Source organism: Penicillium longicatenatum (assembly GCF_028827895.1).
Source record: "Penicillium longicatenatum strain IBT 33135 chromosome Unknown contig_6_segment0_segment0, whole genome shotgun sequence".
Taxonomy (NCBI): Eukaryota; Fungi; Ascomycota; class Eurotiomycetes; order Eurotiales; family Aspergillaceae; genus Penicillium; species Penicillium longicatenatum.
This window is the reverse complement of record NW_026643123.1, coordinates 2596182-2616218: the sequence shown is the minus strand read 5'-3', so window position 1 is coordinate 2616218 and position 20037 is coordinate 2596182. Positions and strand designations below refer to the sequence as shown.

General features: G+C 48.1%; 8 protein-coding genes across 8 annotated transcripts; 4 read left to right on the top strand and 4 right to left on the bottom strand.

Annotated features, from left to right (window-relative positions):
• Window positions 1-220: 220 nt before the first annotated feature.
• On the top strand, window positions 221-1768 carry N7484_009157 (H(+)-transporting V1 sector ATPase subunit H; the record flags this gene model as incomplete). The annotated part of the gene is made up of 3 exons (XM_057119544.1): window positions 221-515; window positions 580-1093; window positions 1159-1768. 3 exons carry the CDS (start codon window positions 221-223, stop codon window positions 1766-1768), a joined length of 1419 nt encoding a protein of 472 aa, XP_056969099.1.
• A 569-nt stretch (window positions 1769-2337) lies between these two features.
• On the top strand, window positions 2338-3857 carry N7484_009156 (fungal specific transcription factor domain-containing protein; the record flags this gene model as incomplete). Its single annotated transcript, XM_057119543.1, has 3 exons — window positions 2338-2419; window positions 2483-3769; window positions 3826-3857. 3 exons carry the CDS (start codon window positions 2338-2340, stop codon window positions 3855-3857), a joined length of 1401 nt encoding a protein of 466 aa, XP_056969098.1.
• A 3089-nt stretch (window positions 3858-6946) lies between these two features.
• On the top strand, window positions 6947-10059 carry N7484_009155 (uncharacterized protein; the record flags this gene model as incomplete). The annotated part of the gene is made up of 4 exons (XM_057119542.1): window positions 6947-7188; window positions 7360-8332; window positions 8383-9884; window positions 9972-10059. The coding sequence occupies 4 exons, from the start codon at window positions 6947-6949 to the stop codon at window positions 10057-10059; spliced, it is 2805 nt and encodes a 934-aa protein (XP_056969097.1).
• A 1077-nt stretch (window positions 10060-11136) lies between these two features.
• Window positions 11137-12267, bottom strand: N7484_009154 (aldo/keto reductase; the record flags this gene model as incomplete). The annotated part of the gene is made up of 2 exons (XM_057119541.1): window positions 11137-11804; window positions 11859-12267. 2 exons carry the CDS (start codon window positions 12265-12267, stop codon window positions 11137-11139), a joined length of 1077 nt encoding a protein of 358 aa, XP_056969096.1.
• Window positions 12268-13469: 1202 nt separating this feature from the next.
• Window positions 13470-13729, bottom strand: N7484_009153 (uncharacterized protein; the record flags this gene model as incomplete). Its single annotated transcript, XM_057119540.1, has 2 exons — window positions 13470-13573; window positions 13612-13729. The coding sequence occupies 2 exons, from the start codon at window positions 13727-13729 to the stop codon at window positions 13470-13472; spliced, it is 222 nt and encodes a 73-aa protein (XP_056969095.1).
• A 772-nt stretch (window positions 13730-14501) lies between these two features.
• On the bottom strand, window positions 14502-15650 carry N7484_009152 (Endo-1-4-beta-xylanase D; the record flags this gene model as incomplete). Its single annotated transcript, XM_057119539.1, has 2 exons — window positions 14502-15356; window positions 15414-15650. 2 exons carry the CDS (start codon window positions 15648-15650, stop codon window positions 14502-14504), a joined length of 1092 nt encoding a protein of 363 aa, XP_056969094.1.
• An 888-nt stretch (window positions 15651-16538) lies between these two features.
• Window positions 16539-16958, top strand: N7484_009151 (uncharacterized protein; the record flags this gene model as incomplete). The annotated part of the gene is made up of 1 exon (XM_057119538.1): window positions 16539-16958. The coding sequence occupies one exon, from the start codon at window positions 16539-16541 to the stop codon at window positions 16956-16958; it is 420 nt and encodes a 139-aa protein (XP_056969093.1).
• A 309-nt stretch (window positions 16959-17267) lies between these two features.
• On the bottom strand, window positions 17268-18867 carry N7484_009150 (MFS transporter; the record flags this gene model as incomplete). The annotated part of the gene is made up of 3 exons (XM_057119537.1): window positions 17268-18263; window positions 18315-18701; window positions 18766-18867. The coding sequence occupies 3 exons, from the start codon at window positions 18865-18867 to the stop codon at window positions 17268-17270; spliced, it is 1485 nt and encodes a 494-aa protein (XP_056969092.1).
• Between the last annotated feature and the right edge of the window lie 1170 nt (window positions 18868-20037).

Sequence of the window (20037 nt, the reverse complement as noted above, 5' to 3'; positions counted from 1 at the left end):
ATTGTTGCATAATCTCAAGGCAATACCAGGGAAGAGAGGGAGAGGAAGAGGAAGGCTCGCAAAGATGAAACGATACACTCCGATCGGTTGGGATGGACGTTGGTCTTGGCAAGAAGCTTCCGTCATCTCCCCAAGCTTCTCCCTCCTCCGACCTTAATTAACCTCCCCCTCCTTCAATATCTACCCCGGTTTCCACCTCTTTCTCTGGGGACACTTCATCATGTCGTTGGATCCACCCACCTACCTTAGCTCTCTTCAAAACAACATTAGGGCTCGGCCAATTCCTTGGGAGGGTGCAGTCCGAGCGGGCAACATCACCGATGACCACCTGAAGAAGATTAAGGCCGTGGACAAGGTGCGCAAAGAGCAGCGCAAGCAGACAATAGAGGCAGACCTTGACGGCTACACGAGCTTGCTTGCTGGTGGTTCACAAGGCAAGAGTGTGCTGGAGTCTGCATCCCGCAGGACAGATATTGTGCAGTACATATTGGTGCTGGCTTCGGATCTGATTCAGGGTATGTAGCCGATTCGAGGATTGCAATGACCTGGCAGGCTTGCTGATACATGGAATTTATACAGACGTTCCCTCGCTGGCCGATGCGCTCGTTTCCCACCCTGAACCGTACAAGCCGTTCCTACCGTTCTTGCATCAATCATCCAATGCCGAGGACCCTATCCCGCTGCTCACATCCACTTTCCTCACGGCTCTCGTGTCGCACAGTCTTATTAGCTCATCTAAACCCGCCTCCCGCGATGATGAGGCTCTTCCGCAGCTATACCTCTACCTCTCTACTCTGACCAAGAACCAAGACAGCGGGCTGCAGGATATTGGTGTTCAGGGATTCTCGGAGCTGCTCAGGAAGAAACGTTCGCGCGAGATCTTCTGGAACCATCGGAAGGAAACGTTGGAGCCCCTGATTGATACTCTCCGTACCGCAGCGGGCATCAAGGAAAATGTTTCTGCAGGAACCAGTACACGTGGCACTGACTCTGGTTTGGCAGGAGGTGTTGGTCTCCAACTGCTTTACCGGGTACTTCTTGTAGTGTGGCAGCTTACTTTTGAGAGTGAACTGGTCGGTGAGGAATTGCAAGAGTAAGTACCAAGAACAAGAACCTCTTCCAGGTCGACCCAAGTGACCATCTGCTTACCCTGTCTAGGAGCTACGAGATCATTCAGCTCTACACACAACTCCTGGTTATCTCCCAAAAGGAGAAGACTATCCGACTGCTTCTTGCAACCCTGCTCAACCTCCTCTCCAATAACCGTACCACCTTGCTCCCTGCTGCCGTCTTTGTTCGCCTCCCCGTTCAACTTACCAAACTATCTGGACGTCATTTGACCGACGAGGATCTTGTCGAGGACCTCCAAGCTTTGTCTGCTATGCTGGACGAGTACACCAAAACCCAGACTACATTCGATGAATACGCGGCCGAAATCCAGTCCGGTCACTTGCGCTGGTCGCCCCCGCACAAGAACCCCACTTTCTGGAAAGAAAATGCCCGTCGGATCTTGGAGGAGTCCAACGCGGCACTGCCTAAGAAGCTCGCTGAGATTATGTCTCAAAGCTGGGAGAATGACAAGCAAGTCTTGGCCATTGCCTGTAATGACGTGGGGCACTTGGTAAAGGAGCTTCCTGAAAAGCGTACACAACTGGAACGCCTTGGTCTGAAGGCTCGAGTGATGGAGTTGATGGCAGACCAAGACGAGTCGGTGCGATGGGAGAGTTTGCGCGCCGTCGGCGAGTGGCTGCGATATACCTTCGAGTAGAGAGTTAAGGGTTTTTTGCTTTGTGTCTTCTTTTAGGGATCTCCAACTTTCTCCACCTGTGAGATGAACATATACATTTTTTCTTTCTGGCATGTACTGCGTATTCCTGCCATAGCGCACATTATACTCCTGTCTCAGAGCAAGTTGTTTCCTTCTACAATATTTCAATCTGATTGGCAAGTTCTGGACTGATAACCCGCTGATCTGTGGATCCCCCACGAGGAATTGATCCGCTATTCAACACATCTCTTGCGCAAAGGCAAAGCCCTTGAAATCGCGATAATTTCCATGAAAACAGATTTTAACTTTATGTGACCCCAACAACCTCGTCTCTCTCCTGAGGAACCTGTCCCTTGGAAACCGTCCGATTTTGCCACACGCGCGTCCCGGAGATCTCGCACTTCCCCGCAGAAATTATTCTCTAGGAACCACACCTCCCACTCCACCCAGCACCCATGTCGAGATCCTTCAACGGTTGCACAAGATGTAAAGCACGACGTCAAAAATGTGACGAGCAGAGACCAACATGCGGCCGCTGCTTGACCGCAGGCGTGCAGTGCAAATATGCAATGCAGCTGCAGTGGGGAGGCCGAGCTTTTTCACGATCGCGATTCGGTGCCTGCGTAGGCACCGGCGGCATGCAAAGACTGGGTATGTTGGGAGGAAAGATACAATTTTAGGCCTATGAAGAATTGCACACTGACCAGATCCTAGAATACTCACCAGGAGAATTTATCTACACCACCAAATCCAAGTCCAAATCGGCTCAGGCCGCATCATCAGATCTCGCTTTGACACAACCTGTCGATCCCTTCTCGTCCCTCTCGCCCGATCAGAGAGCATTGCTACACCATTTTATTAATGATGCGTCCCAGATTACCGCGTGTCATTCTGGTATGCAGCAGGATATCTGCCGCATGCTTGTGCCCATGGCTCTACAGACCCCATCTTTACTCTACGCCACCACTGCCCTTTCAGCGATACATCTCCAAGCCCTACATAATCAGTCTGAGAGCGTGAAAACAGCACCCGATATAGCCCGGTATATGGCCCTCAGCCTGGAACATTTTCGGAAAGAATTGCAAAACCCTGCAGCCAAAGGGTCGGAGGCGCTGGTGGCGACAGCACGAACACTCTGCCTAGCAGAGATCCACTCGGGCGCAATAAACCCGAATTCTTGGAGGGCACATATTGAAGGCGCGAGGGCCTTAATGAAGACCACAGATCGAAGCGGAGGAGAGAACTCTCTTGCCTCTGCAAACGGGTTCCGCCGGTATCTAGATCGCTGGTACTGGTCGATCGTATCACTCACAGCATTAACTGGCAATGGCCCACCAATCGGTGATAATTCGGATTTCGCGCCATTCGACATGACCAGTCAACAAGAGTCCCCAGACTATCTGGATGACTACTGGGGCTTCACGGTCGATTTGGCAGCAGTATTTCGCCAGATTGGCGCAGCAGCCTGGCGCAGTCTTGAAGCCGAGAAGGGAGCGCAAGGCTTCGTTGAGGGAGAGATTGATAGCAATGCTGAAGACGAGGCTGCATTGCTAGAGATGTCAGTACGACAGTTGATGGACCGAGGCGCTAGTTCACAGCCCTCGCTTTATCCTGATGTAGCGGAGGGCTTGACAGCGGAGAGTATACAACAACTTGCGCTTTGTAACGAGGCATTCCAGCATAGTGCTCTTATCCAAATTCATAGACGACTTCGCAAGACGCCGACTACTTCGGCTTATGTGCAGCAGTCCGTTCAGCGGATTTTGGAGTGCACGGCTCAGATTGGTCCATCTTCTGGATTAAGTCCATGGGTTATGCTCACGACCCCGATATTTATTGCGGGCTGTGAAGCACGAGGCGAAGATCGAGATACAGTGCGGCGGCTACTCACATCTTTGCATGATACCGTGCGCATCCCGAATGTGCTGCAGTCTTTGAAGTTCCTCGAGCAGTATTGGGCGAATCAGCTCAGCGAGGATGAGGACTGGAGTCATTTTCTTGGTATGTTCCATTTCCATTCAAACTAGGGTTGTTATCGTTTCTAACGCATGGTTCAGATCGTATGAAATTTGATTTCATTCCTTATTAGTGTCAAGGGAATGTCCCTGATATGTGTCATGTGCAACGAGCAATGTTTCTCTAGGTGGTGCTGAGGATGATGGTCTTCTCTTGTTCTATTATATTATACTCTATCTTGCTCCAGTGATGGTTTCAATAAGCTGCAAGGTTTCTTGTGGGTACATATTATTCCCATGGCGTTTTATGGCATCGTGGTTTTCTTTGTATATGCCATATTTCAGACGAATTAAAGCTCTAGTCAGAATCAGTAGCAGATCAAGGAGCTTGGAACATTGAAGCTTCTAAAGTCTAAGTGAAAGATCTTCAACGTGTAACTTTAGTACAAGTATCAAGCAGAGCGTACGAAATTAGGGATATCTATTATGTAGATGATTTCGGTGGTCCACCTGAGGACGTGCAGTACGTCAGTCTCTTTATATAGACAAGCTGACTAGGAGCCATTCCCCACCTAAACGCATCTCTTGGGTGAAACCCTCCTGTATGACTTTCGGCTGATCTAGACCGGATGGGCGCTAACAGGGGGTTTCAATATATTCACCAGGGGCCATCTTTAATGTTTGCTTCAGGGCGTAGTATAAATAGACATGAGACCCACATTGCATATTTTGGCAACAATAAGGCCGGCACTTGAGACTAGAGGTCAAGATAGTGTCACCTATATTAAGAATATGGATACAGAACAAAGCAGCGTATCGGCGTATTGGCGAAAGCGCAATGTAGTGGGGACATACTGAGCGGTAAGGAGGTTGTTCAGATTTAGGCTCACGTTATGGTTACCGGTTTGCTTCAGGGTCTCTACTACAGTATTCTAATATAGAAAGTTCCACAGCCGTCTGGCAATTTATCCAATGTTTGTAAAGCATACCTTTGTAGCATCGGTATAGCTACTTTGGGGTCAAATTCCGAAGCCAGGCTCGATACTCAACACATCTGACTCGACTCACGACCAGTCACCAAGGCTTGAAGATCCAAACGTATAGTACATCTACACCAGTTGAGATGCAGGTCAATCCCCGGGTAGTGACATAGATAACTCCTTTCAAGGCTCCGGATTTTGAGACTGAGGTTGGTCACTATCTCAATAGCAGCCACATTATAGGGGAAGACAGAGGTGGGACCCTTGAAACCAGCCCTACGTAGACCCTGGCCAGCCACCACCCCTACAACAGATCCAGCCACCACGTTCACCTGCAATTCCTCAGGCTGCTAGGTGACGCTGTGTCACCCAGACGGGTCTTTGATTGTCTCTAGGAAGTTGCTAGCTCATATTCATTTTCATCACTACGTGCTACGTGCTACGTTGAAGGTGTCAGGTCTTTTCAAAAAGTGGATACATGGATCGGGCCCATCTCGCTAAAACGCAAATGAGCAAAAGAAAGAAAAAAAAAAAAGTGGATATACGAAGAGAATAGGAAAAAGAAAAGAGCCTGGCGGCCTTAGCTCGAACGCGGTCTCGAACTGTGACGCGGTCAGGAACTCCACCAGGAGTGGAATTAGGATTTCTGTTCTACATGGTTTCAGGAGTTGCCGAGACATTTCGCTGTACAATGACGCTGGTATGAATGTACCCCATGTCTCAAGCCTAAGTCCCAAAAATGGGTCGAGGGCTGGGGCTAAGACTGCAGTTGGTTGGAATTGGAAATGAATTTTAGCCAAAGGTTAGATAAAAGAAAAAAAAAAAGTAAATTTATGATCATCAATTGGATCAGCATAATCCTGTGGAAATGCAGCTGATGTTACAATGTCAGCTTTGGCTCGTACGGTGATAGGGCAGCTGAACAAATGGGCAATTTGATGCGATGTGCAGGTACAACAGGCCATTGCGCAAGCACACTGGAGAGTTAGCGCTTGAGGTGACAGGCGCAGGAACACCACCGTGACCATTCCCGTTACAGCAAGTAGCGGCCACGCGTTGGTCCGAGTGTGCCGGCGACACGCCAGAGTTGGGGTAACCCGGGCCTGTGATTGGTGACGAGCCACGGCACACTACTGTACGGCGAGGATGCAGGAAGCACGTTCTTGAACTTGGAACTTGGCTATGCACGGGCCGGAAAGGAATTTCCTGCGAGGCACGAAAAAAGGGGGCGTTGTAGAAGAAGTACGTCGTAGGACCAGAGAAGCTGTGAACTCCACTGGGATCCACTGGGGGCGACACATTCACAGATCGGAGGTTTACGTAGAATATGGACAACCCCTTAATCTGGAGGTACGGATTAGGTTCATTACCCACAAATAATTGTGCTTGCTCATAGTTTGTACCAGAGTACGAATCGTGAATCGAAGCAAGTGCGTTCGCCACGTACTCTGGGCTGAGTTCATCATGATGAAGCCTTGCGTGGAAACCTAGGAACCCTTAAACTACAGTGGCGTATTCTTGAAGTACCTCAAGCATTAAGGAAGGGAGCAAAGGTATATTAAAAAGTATATTAATTATGCTGCAGGTACCTAGGAGGTACAACCTCCCGTTTACCCCTGAATTGCGCCAAACTAACTAGCGTGGGTCCCGAGTGTCCTCGACCTTGATCTCGACTCAAGGGGCTCATTGGCTGATAAACTATTGAATCTCGTTCTATTTTTACGAGACCATGTACAGCGATGATGTCTGTACATACAGGAGGCTTCGAGCTCCAACGTGGACATCGTGACCATAAACTAATCTCGAATAGCAGAATAGCAGAATATACCAGATACTATACAAAGTCCAAAAACACTTCCAATGTCGATCACGGCCAGAGCGGTCCTTGGCAGCGCTATCAGTTACACTGTGTAGGCCTGTACCAATCGAATTCATGCATGGGAGACTCCATCAGAGGCGCTTAACCCCCTGCAAAAGACCAGAACCCCACTCACGCTTACTCGTCCCGTACTTTTCCTTTTGCGCCAATCCATCCTCCTACGGAAAAGTCGTCGTAGACTTTCTCCTTTTTTTTTAAGATTTCTTTAATTGGTTTTGGGACGATTATCACTTGTCTCTCCCATAATCCCCCCCCTAATAACATCCTTTCCTCTTTGGTCTCAATTGGCGCCTCTTGTCTACCCGTGCTATCGGCATGAGCGACCGTCGATCGATGGCTATTTTTTAGATACGACCAGGGTTTCATGGCGTCTCTCCATACTCGCGGGTCTCCCGCTCCTTCTGTCTCCTCCGACGGTTCTTCATATTCCCCTCCATCGTCTCAGCCTGTGCGAAGGAAACCTTTGCCGCAGCATGCCATCCCGTCTCCCCGTTTAAACTCCCTGTCTATCGAGGATATATCCACCCCCATTCCCCCTCCTGGCGCCAGACCACCTTCCCTGTCATCGCTGGAAGGCTCCTTTATATCGCCAAGGAATTCTAATAGGTATGCGTGGAGCCACTCCCCTCCCCGACGTGCGAATGCGCCCTCCCCTTTTCTTTGTCTGTGGACCAAACAAAGAAAAGGAGCCCCAGTCCTGTCAACCTAGACAAAACACTATCGAAGCTTTCAGGCTATAGTGTGACATGGCCTCTACATGCTGCGACGCTTCCCCAGAATCCGACCTCATTACTTACCTACGTCGCACTTCCCCAGATTCTCCCGCGGCCGCAACTCGTCGGAACCTCTCCGCATCGACACGTCTGGTACTGCCTCTGCCTCGTTCCTGAGGTCCGTGGTTGAGGACGACGACGACTCCGAAGAAGGCGACGACTACTTTGACGAAATATACGAACATCAGTTCACGAATGGAACCCCATCCTCCCTCCACAGTCGTCTAGTGAGCGAGCCTTTTATACCGGTCCTGGCCTCCCCTCCCCCGACCAACCGGCGCGTCTCGAGTATGGCCTTGCACCCACCCATCAATCGGCCACCTCTACATATAGATATTGACAACCGGCGGTCATTGTCCATGGGTCCGGATCCCCGACAACCCAAAACCCCCGGCAACAAAATCAGCTCCTTTTTTGGGTGGAAAGGGAATACTGCCAGCTCCCCCGGCGGCGATTCATCCAGCACCGAGATCTCGGACGGCGGTCGCTCCCCCATGCCTTCACCAATGCCTCCCCTGGCAAACGTTCCCATTAAACCACCCTCCCCTTATGATACCAAATCCAACCACTATGGCCTTCCGGCTAGAACACCTTCGGTTAGCGGTATGAGTGCCCAGGATGTTATATATGCGTCCAAGTTTGCAGATTTAGAAAATGAATTACGTGAAATCAGCTCTGAGTTGGCGGGCTCCATCCGTCGAGAGATGGAGCTGGAGGATCTGATTGAGCGTTTCCAGTCTGAGGGGCCGGAGTTCAATCGTCGGACAAGTGATTATTTCTCGGACTCGGGCACTAGCTCAGTTCGAATCACCTCAGATGTGAGCCGTCTGGAAGAAGATATGGGCAAGATTCGCCGAGCTGCAGAGCAGGAACGTGCGCAGTTGAAGGTGCAGCTATCACAGAAGCTGCAAGAAGAGCGCTTGAAGCGCACCACATCAGAGTCGCACGTTCAAATTCTGGAGAATCAGGTTCAGCAGGTAAGATGAATCTTTACTATATCAAGACTAAGTGACTGACGGAGATTTAGCTTCGCCGTGAACGAGTCGACCTGTCCGATCTATCGTCCAAGACTCGTGAACTCGAAACTGCCCTTGAAGATACTCGCCGAAAGCTGCTCGAGGAGCGACAGTCAAAAGATAATTTTGAAGATTTGTTGACGGCCATGCGTGTGGAACTAGAGCAATTAAGAAACGAAAGGGATTTGCTTCGGGAGGATAAGGCAACACCTGCCCTTGCGCCTGTTCCTGCTCCTGTCGAAACTCGGGATATGCAGCAAACACAGCGGTTGGTCGAAGAGATCGAAGCTCTCAAGGTCGAAAACGCATCTCTCGCACAGCTACATGGTGGGCGATTTGCGTCGATTGCGGAAGAAGAGGGCGGAGCGAGCAAGCGAAACTCGGCTTTTGGACTTTCACGATCCAACTCTCTTGCCCGTAAGCCTACCGGGTTAGCACGATCTGGGTCATTGTCACGATCCAACTCGGTGAAGGCTCCAAATGAACGGGAAAGTGGAGGCGAGGGATCGTTGGTCGATAAAGTGAAGGATATCGAAGCTCAGCGTGACGCCCTTCACCGAACATTAAGAAGTCTTCTCGATCGCCATGCCCAGCAAGCGCGTGAGTTTGAGAAACGTGCCCGGGTTATGGAGGTGGAACTGGAGCGTGCCCAGCAGGCTGGCCCTCCCCGCAAGCCCGGGTATGAGAGGGACGTGCTAAGCTTGCGGGACGAGGTGAACCACCTTCGCATGCGTGCTGAAGATGCCCTGGATGGCAAGTGGCAGTGTGAGAAGAACCTGGCGGGTCTGAAGATGGATCTTGATCGTGCCGAGCAGGAGACCAGCTCTTTGAGAGTGCTGCTCCAGGAGCTCGACACGGGTGCCTCTGACGCGCTGGACGCAGATCAAGACAGCTTTGCTGAGGTGATGGCAACTTCGTCGTCTCTGGAGGCTGCGTACCAGCAGCTTCAGGCCGACCGACAGCAAGTCGAGGCCAGCGCTGGGCCCGATGAAATAGCTGCCTCAGAGCAGCTGGCTTATGATGTGCAACAGCAATTGCAGATCAACACCTCTTTGCGTAGCCGTCTGGCAACTGCCATTGATAAGGGTGAGAAAGACCAACACCTCTCTGTTGAGCGCATCAATTATCTCCAAAACCGTATGAAGGAGTACGAAGACTCCCTCCTGTTCGCCCAACACCACTCCGAAGAAGAGATGAGCAAACACGAAGAGGAAATTCGCCTGTTGAAGGAAAGCCACAATGCCCAACTGCTACGGATGAAGACCGGGTCACGCACCCCCGCAGCTCTCTCACCAAGACCCATGAACGCCCCTTTCAGCACTCGTTCCCCACGTCTAGATAAGACCACCAGCGGCGAAGGCGTCCCGTTGATCGAGGTTGTTCAAGTCGAAGTCCTCGAGAAGCATGTCAAGAATCTCGAAAGACTTGTCCGTGACGCAGACATGGAGATGGAAGAAGTAATAGGACGAATGAATCGCGCACAGGTGGATGTAGCCCAACTCCAATCTGACAGGTATGTTTTCCAATTTTTTTCCGAGATCTATTTGACTGGTCGTGTTTCGGGATTGCGGAGAACTGAAACTAACCAATCCACTTACAGGGACGAGGCCCTCCGTCGGACCCGCCGACTACAGGCTGACATTCAAGCCGAGCGTGATACATTACAGACTTTAATGGGCCACGCATGATTTAAAAAAGGATTTACATAAGGAAAAATCTGTCGCGCTTACATTTTCAATGGGTTCTGAATCTTGGATTTGGATTTTGTTTCGTTCTATACCACACATCTGCATCTGCATCCGGACTTTACATCTGGCTCATATAACCTGGAGCCGGGTGGGCTTAGTCTTTTGGCGTTGATTTGATCTGATTCCAACTTGGCGTTTCACCTTCTTTTTCTTTTTCTTCTCAACTTCTTGGGTCGGTGTTTACTGGGGATGACTTTGGATTGGATCTGGATCTTTTGCGCTGGTATCGCGCAAATTGGTGGATCCGGGTTTTTCTGCTTTGCTTTGGTTCCGCTTGTATATATGGACCATGCACGGCTTCTATCAGTAAATAATCTATTTGTACAGTACTCGACTCACATTGTCGAGAGTCACTCTTTCTTGTGATCTTTCTTTTGGATATGGGTGTAATACTTTGCATGGCCTTCTATGCTAAAAACTTATTCGACTACTCAGGTGAGATGCATGTGTTAAGGTCTCTTTGGTCGGTCATTGGTGGCCTGAACGGTTTTATGGCTGGTTTGACCTACCTAATCTCTGGCTGCTGCCCTAAAGAACCAGCGGTGCTATCTATACACACAGTTCATCACGGGTGTCGAAGGTTCCTGTCATGGTAGATGCCCATTCTCTGATTTTGACTAATTGATTCTCAATGTCGCATATATGATTATCTGCACACTACCTTTAAGAGATGTAGATATTTCTGGCCTAAAAGAATATCTCCAATATGCATGATTGAAATCCTCTAAGACCTCCACCGTTGTCAGTAGGAAATAATGAAGCATGGCCAAGTGGACGTTCGATGGCCACGAAAGAGAATTGCCTCATTCCTCCATTTTCGTCAGCTTGCCAGTCCATTCCATCATCAGAGTCCGTGTTGCTGACGCTTTGAGGCTCATTATACAATCCCCCAAATTACAATCTTCATGCCCAGAATGACGAAATTATTTGACGGACGGGAGATGATCAATCGATTGAAATAACAAAAGAAGTCCATGTTACTATTTATTCATACAGACAGAGTATACTCCACTAATACTAGAAGTGACCAGCCACTGGTCTCGCCTCGTAGGCCTCCTCCAGATATCCCACTTCTTCATCCGTCAACACCTTCCCTTTCAACTCACACATGTCCTCAATCTTTTCAACAGAGGTGCAACCCACAATCGGGAGAGTTCCTTTACTCTTAAGCCAAACCAAAGCAACATGACTCATCTTCCAGCCCTTCTTCTCAGCCACTTCCTGAACACGCCCGATAATAGCTTTATCAGCCTCGCTCAACCCGGGATGGTGATACGAGGGCCGCTTAGATCGCACCGAGCTCTCATCTCCAACCGGACGAGCCAAACGCCCCGCAAACAAGGGCGACCAGGGCATAAGACCGACACCTGTCTCGTTGCAGTAGCGATTCATCTCACGCTCTTCCTCGCGGTAGCAGAGGTTGTAGTAGTTCTGCATACTGATGAACTTAGTCCAACCGTTCTTTTCGGCGAGGAATTGAAGCTGGGCGAATTGCGTGGCCCACATGGAGCTTGCGCCAAGGTAGCGGACTTTGCCTGCCTGGACGAGATCGTGCAGCGCCTTCATTGTCTCCTCGGGTGGTGTAAGGGGGTCGTAGCGCTGTATTTGCAGTAGGTCGATATATGTGGTTCCCAGACGGGCTAGGGATGCATCGACTGCTTGGAAGATGGCGCTACGAGTTAAGCCTGGAATCACTTATCAGAATGGCGTGTTGTATGCTGAGACAAAATTCTGCTTACCTCCTTGGTTGATATAGTCTTTGCTTTGGTTCAGCTCATCGGCGAAGGCGGCGCCGATGACGTCTGCTTCCTCGCCGACATGGAATGCGCACTTGGTCATGATTACAACTTTTTCCCGGGGAATGTTGAACTTTTGGATTGCTTTGCCAAGGATTTCCTCACTTGCGCCGTTTGAATAGACGTTTGACGTGTCCCAGGTATTGATGCCGCGGTCGTAGGCTGCTTTCAGGACTTCGAGCGAGGCCTCTTCGTTTAGAAGCCATGGTGCCACTGGTTGTGGGGGTCCAAAGGACAATGCACCCAATACCGGGTAGGAAACCCGCAAGCCAGATTTTCCAAGTTGGTAGTACTCAACTTTGGTTTCGTCCAGTGATTTCTTGAGGGATGGTGGTAGAGGAATTCCATACATCGTGAAGGAAGGTTGCGATTGTTCGATTGCGTGTAGAAAAGAAGATTTGTCCCGTTCCTGTTGATGATGGAAAATTCCGAGGCTCATCCCATCCTTTTATATCTTCCTGGCTTATCTTGACATCTTCAATCTCTACGGACTTATCAGCAAACAATCGGTATTAAGAAAACCAAAACCCGAGATGATCATCTGCCTCGCGGGTTTTTCTAGAAGCGGTTAGCACCATGAGCTTAAATTGGAGTTCGCGAGTTTATCTCAATTGGGACTAGCGTATCATGTCATCAACACCACTTCGGATGGTGTTCAATTGGTGTGACTCGAAACTGGGTCAAAAATGGGATGCATAAAGAGGGTATGGTGCTACGTGCTCTGTTTCTAGAAGTTGTGGATTATCTGTGGCTTGTAACAAATCGTCTAGTCTTTGTATCTCTATGATCTGCTCTGAGAAGTCCCCCGGCTTCCTTTTCTCGTCTATGGCTTGATGAAGAAGCTCTGTGAGCTCTTCCAAGGTAGGCTTTCGCTAATTTCCTTCTGCTCGCCTTTTCTTTCTTCTTTCCTTGACTGACTGATAAATGCTATAAAAAAACATCTAAAAAACAGGGAAAATCAGCCAACACGATCTTTCATATTCCTGTCTATTTTCATTTTGAGCCCTACCCAAGTGAACCCCTAGTCCATGGGTACCTTTGGCCCAGACTATGAAAAGGGCGATCTACGGTGTTGGCGAGTTGAATGCGATGGCGAAACCACGCCTCTCGTTGAATACTCGAACCAGTGTAAGCAAAAGTATCTGGATTCGATGTGGTTTCCACAGATTATGCACCCGTCGGCTTGGCCGAAAGTTCACCAAGTGCATCCCACCATTGATGAATACACACCTCCAATGACAAAGGTCGTCCTTGATTTTGAAAATTTTCATTGTGGATTTAGATGACGCGTTTTCTTTAACAAAATACGATGTATTTATAAAGCTCATGGATGGCCCGATTCCTTCGATCGCGAACATTGCAAGGAAACACCGATAGCATGGTATCATGCAAGCTGAGTGTCGATCTAAAGGAATTGTAGAAAATGCCAAAACTGGCTTCAAGAAGATTCAGAACTTGACTGAAAGAGAAGTAATAATTTCAAGCTTTGATATATAAATTCAGTAAATCTTACAGTCGATCATCTGGTATGCAGGACATATGGGCATCTCATATCTAGTTATCATCGTCATTGTCATCATTGTCGTCTGGCGAGAAGATATCAGCATCTCCCTTCAACGCCTCCCAGAGAATACTTCTTAGGATGGTCATTAGCTTTTCTTTTACCAATTTTCTGTTAGTTGAGAGTGTCATAAACCACCGAATCCAGGCTCAGCCACAGGAGCCGGGGCAGGAGCAGCTTCTGGAGCAGGGAGGGCAGCAGCGGCAGCCATGGCGGCGAAGACAGAGAAAGTCAGAACCTTAAAGAACTGCATTCTGTAGATGATTTAAACTCAATTTCAAGCTTGGAGCTGGGAGGCGAGTTTGGAAGATTGAGAATGGGGCGGATTTGATGCTTGGAGCTGTTGTTGATGGAGAATTGACTTTACGGACTATGGACATCTTATTTATATAAATCGTATCTAACATTTGGCCCGTGAAGCTCAACCTCATTAATTGTTTGTATTACGATTTTAGGCAGGTGTTCATTCTATTGAAATTCAGTCGGATGGCAAATGTCAGTCTAGGAAGGGATCGCTATGCTATGGGGGCGGTGGCGGGCGTTGCATATCGCGAAGCAAACAACCTTTATGTCTGCCGAGCGAGGCTAACGCTTCCCGTATATGCCTCTGGTCATGCCTTGTGTTGGAAGCCTAAATAGAAACATTCAACATGGTCTCGGGGCATCCAATGCGGTTGCATGGCCTCATATACTTTACATTATGGCATCTGATTCGGTTATTTTTCCTCCTGTAGCAGCAGAAACTCTCTATCTGAGCGACGAGTAACGTCTCCGCCTCCTATTTCACTGTCTCCAGCTGTTTATTTTCCACATGCATGATTATGAAAGGATTAATAAAGTGCAATAGATATAGAAGGCCTTCGATAGCGCTTGATTGATGAACAAGGTCAACTTAGAAAGTACCCTATCAAATTGGCCCCCACTTGTTGTCAAATCTCGCTTCTTGCCTTTTTCCATTTTTCTGGTCATTGGCATTGCAGTAATAACAGTCTCGGGCACAGCAGCATCATACTTTTCTTTCCCAGCTAGCATACACTGCAGGTCTTTCCCTCAAGCGCCTCGGCCACCGAGTAAAAAGCCGGCTTAGCTTGAAGGGTGTCATTGAAGAGGTCGGCACCACCCTGTCCAGAAAATGTGCTCGGCACCCAAGAATAAGCATCGTCAAAGTCCCAGACAACAATACCAACGCATCGAGGTCCAGCGTCAATACAACTAGAGACGCTGGTATAATAATCAGTGGCTTGTTGCTGCTGAACAGCGGCAGTATAGTAAGGAGCCTCCGAGAATCGAATATCAAGCTCAGTGATGACAACATCCAAGTCGGCCTTGATAAATGCTTTCTTGGTGGAAACCTGATCGGCAAGAGAAGGTGTTTCCCCGACAATGAAATGTGACTCGAGACCAACACCATCTATCCGAATTCCACGCTTTCGCAACTCATGCACCAGATCTAGGACAGAGTCGGCCTTGGTACCGGGGTTCTCAATGCCATAGTCATTGTAATAGAGCTTCACATCATGGGCGCCGATCTCTGCCAATGCCTCCTGGGCAAACTTGAAGGCGAGGAAGAAGTAGTCTTCACCAATTGTATCATACCAGACACTAGAGGAGAAGGTTCCATCGCTATTGAGTGCCTCATTGACCACGTCCCACGAATAGCAGCGTCGACCAAAGTGCTGGACAGTCTTGAAGATATGGTTTTTCATGACTTGAGTGAGAGCTTTGGCAGTCCAATTTTGTGATGTGACAAAGTCCGAAAGCTCACTCACCCAGACGAGATTGTGACAGCGTACGCGGGCGTTGTACCTTTCAGCAACCTCGAGGAAGTAATCACCTTCGGTGAAGTTGAATACATTTTGCTCGGGCTCTGTGTACATAAACTATAGTAACCATGATTTTTAGCACGAGTAACACTCTTTAATAAAATTTGATAGTACCTTCATGGCATTCGCAGGCGTAATTTCGCCGAAGTTTTGTCGTAAAATCTTCAGGTAGGCCTGGTCAGTCGTCTCGGCCGTTCCAGGGATATCGGCCGCGGTGCCAAACCACAACTTTCCTGCACGCTGGGCGAGGGTATTTAGGTCAACATTGCTTTTTGGCTGAGAATGAGATTGGTGAGGAGCTGCCTGGCTGAGCCCGGCCAGCAGAACGGCAAAACCAACGATTGCGCGCATTATGGCCAGGTTTATGAAAAAGAGATTAAAATTGACTTGGAAAATTATAGCACATGAAGAATCTCAGGAACGGGACTATTTAAGTAGACATTCGAAATTGCACTTACATCTTCCCCGCAAAATAATAATCCGCAGTTCCAAGGTGTAGAGTAACTTCCCCACAGCTTGAAGCCACAAGGGTGTCATTGCTTCGCTTCTTTGGATGTAGGTATCCTTCAGGCAAAATAGAAGATCAATCAGGCTATAGGATGTACTCGGGGCCTTGCCTAAACCTAACCGTTTCCTAAGCGAGAGAAAGCCAGGCGCCAGTAACGAGTCTTCGAACAGGCACAAGACAAGGCTCACGATCCCCAGGTTTAGGCTAAATAGTACAGAGTGTAGAAAGCTAAAGGGGCCTACCGATGTTTTCCCCCTGGTCTTCAATTCGATGAGTAGCCTGCCTAAATGAAAATGGAGAGGGGGTGTTTTGAAGCGATTGGTCGTGACCATTCAGGGGACGGCAAATTGCCGGCACAGTAAACCCGCCGAGCTTGTGTTTGGAAAAGTGCCGACGCCTTTGTCAAAAAGTCGTTCTTTATGCCCTTGGAAATGAAATAATCTTAGCGCAAACCACCCATGCATGAATGGGATTGTCATGGGATTGATGCCTAAATCTTCTTGGGCTGACATTCGATAAGCAAGCTCCCTTGTTTTCTGTACCATCTCACCAGTTGCTGTCTAGTGCAACTTGCCACCACTCATCTACTTAGCAGGAGGTCCCCATTGGAATAAACATTCTAAGCACTAGAAAGTCTTTGATCTCACAATATTAAGCTAATTCGTCTGCTCCACTTCTGCATCGGAATACGAACATCAATGTTGGTCAATGAACCAAAAAATAATCCAGTGATGGCATTTCACGAAAGTTCAATCAGCGCACCTCCATATACACCAGTTCAAGCAGGCAAAACAGTGATCCTGTCTATAAGCGAGGGATGTATCATTACTGCGGATGGAAGGGAAGTGAGGGTACTCGCGCAGAAATGGAAGGTCGAGATGAAAGATGGACGCTATGCCTTCCGAAACCTACACAGTGGCATGCTTCTGGGTCTCCATTTCTTTGGAAATGTCACGGCTGGTGTTTCAGAGATAAATGAATGGGAGTTGTTTGTTCTGGATCCTGTGGATGGCGGTTACAGATTCATGGTATCAAATTACTGGTTGTGGAGCAATGGTTTTCTTCTACGTCCATCTCTCACGAACTATCTTCAGAGCTCTTCTGATGAGGGTCACTATACCCCTATCAGTATCCAATACATCGATTCCTAATGGTGGGAGATATGCAATAGAGGGGTAATTGAATTGGACTGTCTCATGATTTATTCTACATCAATAGTTGGATTTGCTTTTGATGGCCGCAGAGATTCGATACTTTTTAGTGTACCCCTAGCACAATAGTCATTTTCAATACCCCCGAGACGCTTCCATGCATAATGCCGTTGATTTCATCATTCAAAGCAAGATTATCAGAAAGTTACATGAGATTTCCTTGAAAATCACATCAAGCTTCTATCAAAGGTTAACAGATCAGGTCACTTTACCAAGCGCCCCGGTAATTCTCTGATGGTAGATCAATCCTCACCTCTTTTTCCCCAAGGCTCTCAACTTCGACCCCCAGACCCACAACAACAATGGCGTCGGTACCCCAAGAATGAGAAACACAAAGGCCAACAAGCTATTTCCCCATCCATAATCAAGCCTATCATACATTTGTGGTGCAAAAATAGGAAACGCAAACCCACAGATATTCGAAAGCATCCGGGAGGCAGCATTAGCGGACGCAGCATGCTCAATCTCATCCAAAAGATACGCCAACATGCCTTGGTTAACGATGAAACTCCCACAGGTATAAATGGCAGCACCAGCGTCAACCATTACCCATGACATAGTTTTTTCGGCAGACCATCCATACCAGAAAAGGCCAATGGGAACCAGCATCACACCTGGCACCAAAAAGGGAACCCGGTATTCAGGGTTTGCTTGACCCTTGTTTCTCTTTCGGAGTCTTCGATAAATCCAATCCATTAAGTAGCCACCACTCTGTGTTGCTATGGTTGTACCAATGGCTATAGCGATGTAATTTAGGCTGCTGATAGTCTCACTTTCGTTGTACCTATCTGTCCACAGGCTGGCGTAAGTAGAAAGCATCAAGCAGTAGACCCCGAAGTTCAGGGATATGATGAGTGACACAACTTGAACAACAGGCCTCTTAACCAGCATATAAACCGGGCGTAAGATACTAGGCTTCAACCGCTTAGAGAAATCTCGGTAGAAGACTTTGACCTTCACCATTCTGGATGACGCTAGAGACGCGTCGTGTCGTTGGGCTGCAGCTTTACGACGAAGTAATGTCGGTGTGTAGGTCTCAATAAATAATAGAAGACCAACCAGAGTGACTGCAGCTTCAAAGAAAGAGAGAATCCAAAAGGACCACTCCCACCTCAGATTTTGAGAAATCGCTCCGCCCAGAATCGGCCCTATAGCCGGACCAAGGTAAGGAATGAAGGTCGCTATAGCCAAAGACTTCCCTCGATCCTCAGCACGATACATATCTGTAAGCACAGTTGAAGTGAGCTAGAAATGAAGCTCAGCATGAGACGTTTTCTGGTGCCATGGCCGTCTTACCGTGTTCCCCACGCTAGCCCCAGAGCCTGCCATAAAACGTCCTAGAATCATCATCCCGCTGGAGTGACCGACGGGGCATAATGAGTTCCAAAGAATATACCACAAGTTGCAAATAATCCATATCTTTTTCCGGCCGTACATTTCGGATAGTGCAGCGATGAGGAAAGGCGCGAATGCAAGTCCGAGGACGAAAATGGAGAATGTGACTTGCATTTCTGAATCTTCCATGTGTAGATCTCTGGCAATTGCTGATAAAGATGGGGCTACTATGCTTGTCGTCATGATTGTGATCAGCTGGCCTAGTGAGACAATGATGTCCACGGTGATTTTGCGAGTAGAAGACCAATTATATGGATCTTGAGGATCATAAGGGCTGTCCCAAGTGCACTGGTTCCATTAATATCTGGTTGAACAGGCCCAGGGCTCATGTACTTAATCATTTTAAACTTACTCCATGTTCTTTCAAGAGAGCATCCAATCGGTCTTGTTGTTTTTGTTGCTCGACTTCCTCTTCAGTAGGCTGAGTGGTTATCTCCGAGACGGACTTTTCCATGTCTATGGTAGCCGCCATTTCCCTTCCAATTTTAAATCCAAGCAGTGAATTTCAGTCTTTGTGACGGGTGCTCTGTTTGAATATATTATTCTATTCGATTCCAGTTGAGATTAAGAGTGGTTTATAGTCAGTGCCTCACGAGCTCTAAAACCGAGATCCGAGCTCCGAGCCAAAGCCGATTATCATCATTCTAACTTTGACGACTCAAGTAATTCGACTGGCTTGGCACAGAGATAACAATATTTCGTGGAGAAGGTCTGTTTCGCTCTCTTTCCGATTCCCTATAAGCATCACGCAATAACGGCTTGTTTTGTTCCGCTCAATTATCCGGCTGCTAGACCGAGCCATGCTAACAATTTTTGAAAGCCGACATTTCTGCTTTTCTACGTTGATATCTTATCCAAGCTCTCACTCACACTCAAAGGATTATTCCTGTCTTCTTATCAAGTCTCAAATGCTATCTCTCACTCACTAACACATTTTCAAAATTCTGGCATGGGCTACGAGTGTTGCTAGACCTCAGATGCGCTTGGCCAATTCTGTCACCATTTTCCTGCAAGCCTTTAATTGGCGGATTTATTCATCTCGGATTTCGGGCGTCTTGATTCGAGTGGGAAAGGACGTCTTATATAATAGTCAGTGACATATCGTGTTTGCATTGCTGGTAGACTTTCTCCAGGGCTGTAAGATAATTAGTCTCTTTTTGTGACGCCAAGATTATGACCTCCAATTGTGAGAGATTGAAAAACACATGGATTCCAAGGTTCTTGGCCTTGGTTTCCAGCTTTGCGAAGTCAATTAAAAAATGAATATTGTAACTGTTATTCATACGCACCATCGGGATCCCAAATCAAGCAATTCCTCCATGGTAGTAGATGGCAAATTTACGTCAAAAAATTCCAAGGTATAAGGAAATGAAGAAATGATGATCTCAAACTTGGTGGCACGGAATCTAAATTCACAAATAGTACCTAGGATGAAGCATGATTCCAAGTGAGGCGGCGGAACAGAATCCACCCAATGAGGAGGCGTCTCGAGCCTCCAGGTGCGCAGGGGTGGAGACCGCAGCATCCGTACAGCTCGACAGCTTTCGATTGCTTCCAATTACTTAGCGCGTCAAAAGTCCAGTGTCTGAAAAAAGCGCTAGGTAATAATGACAGCATTACAGTA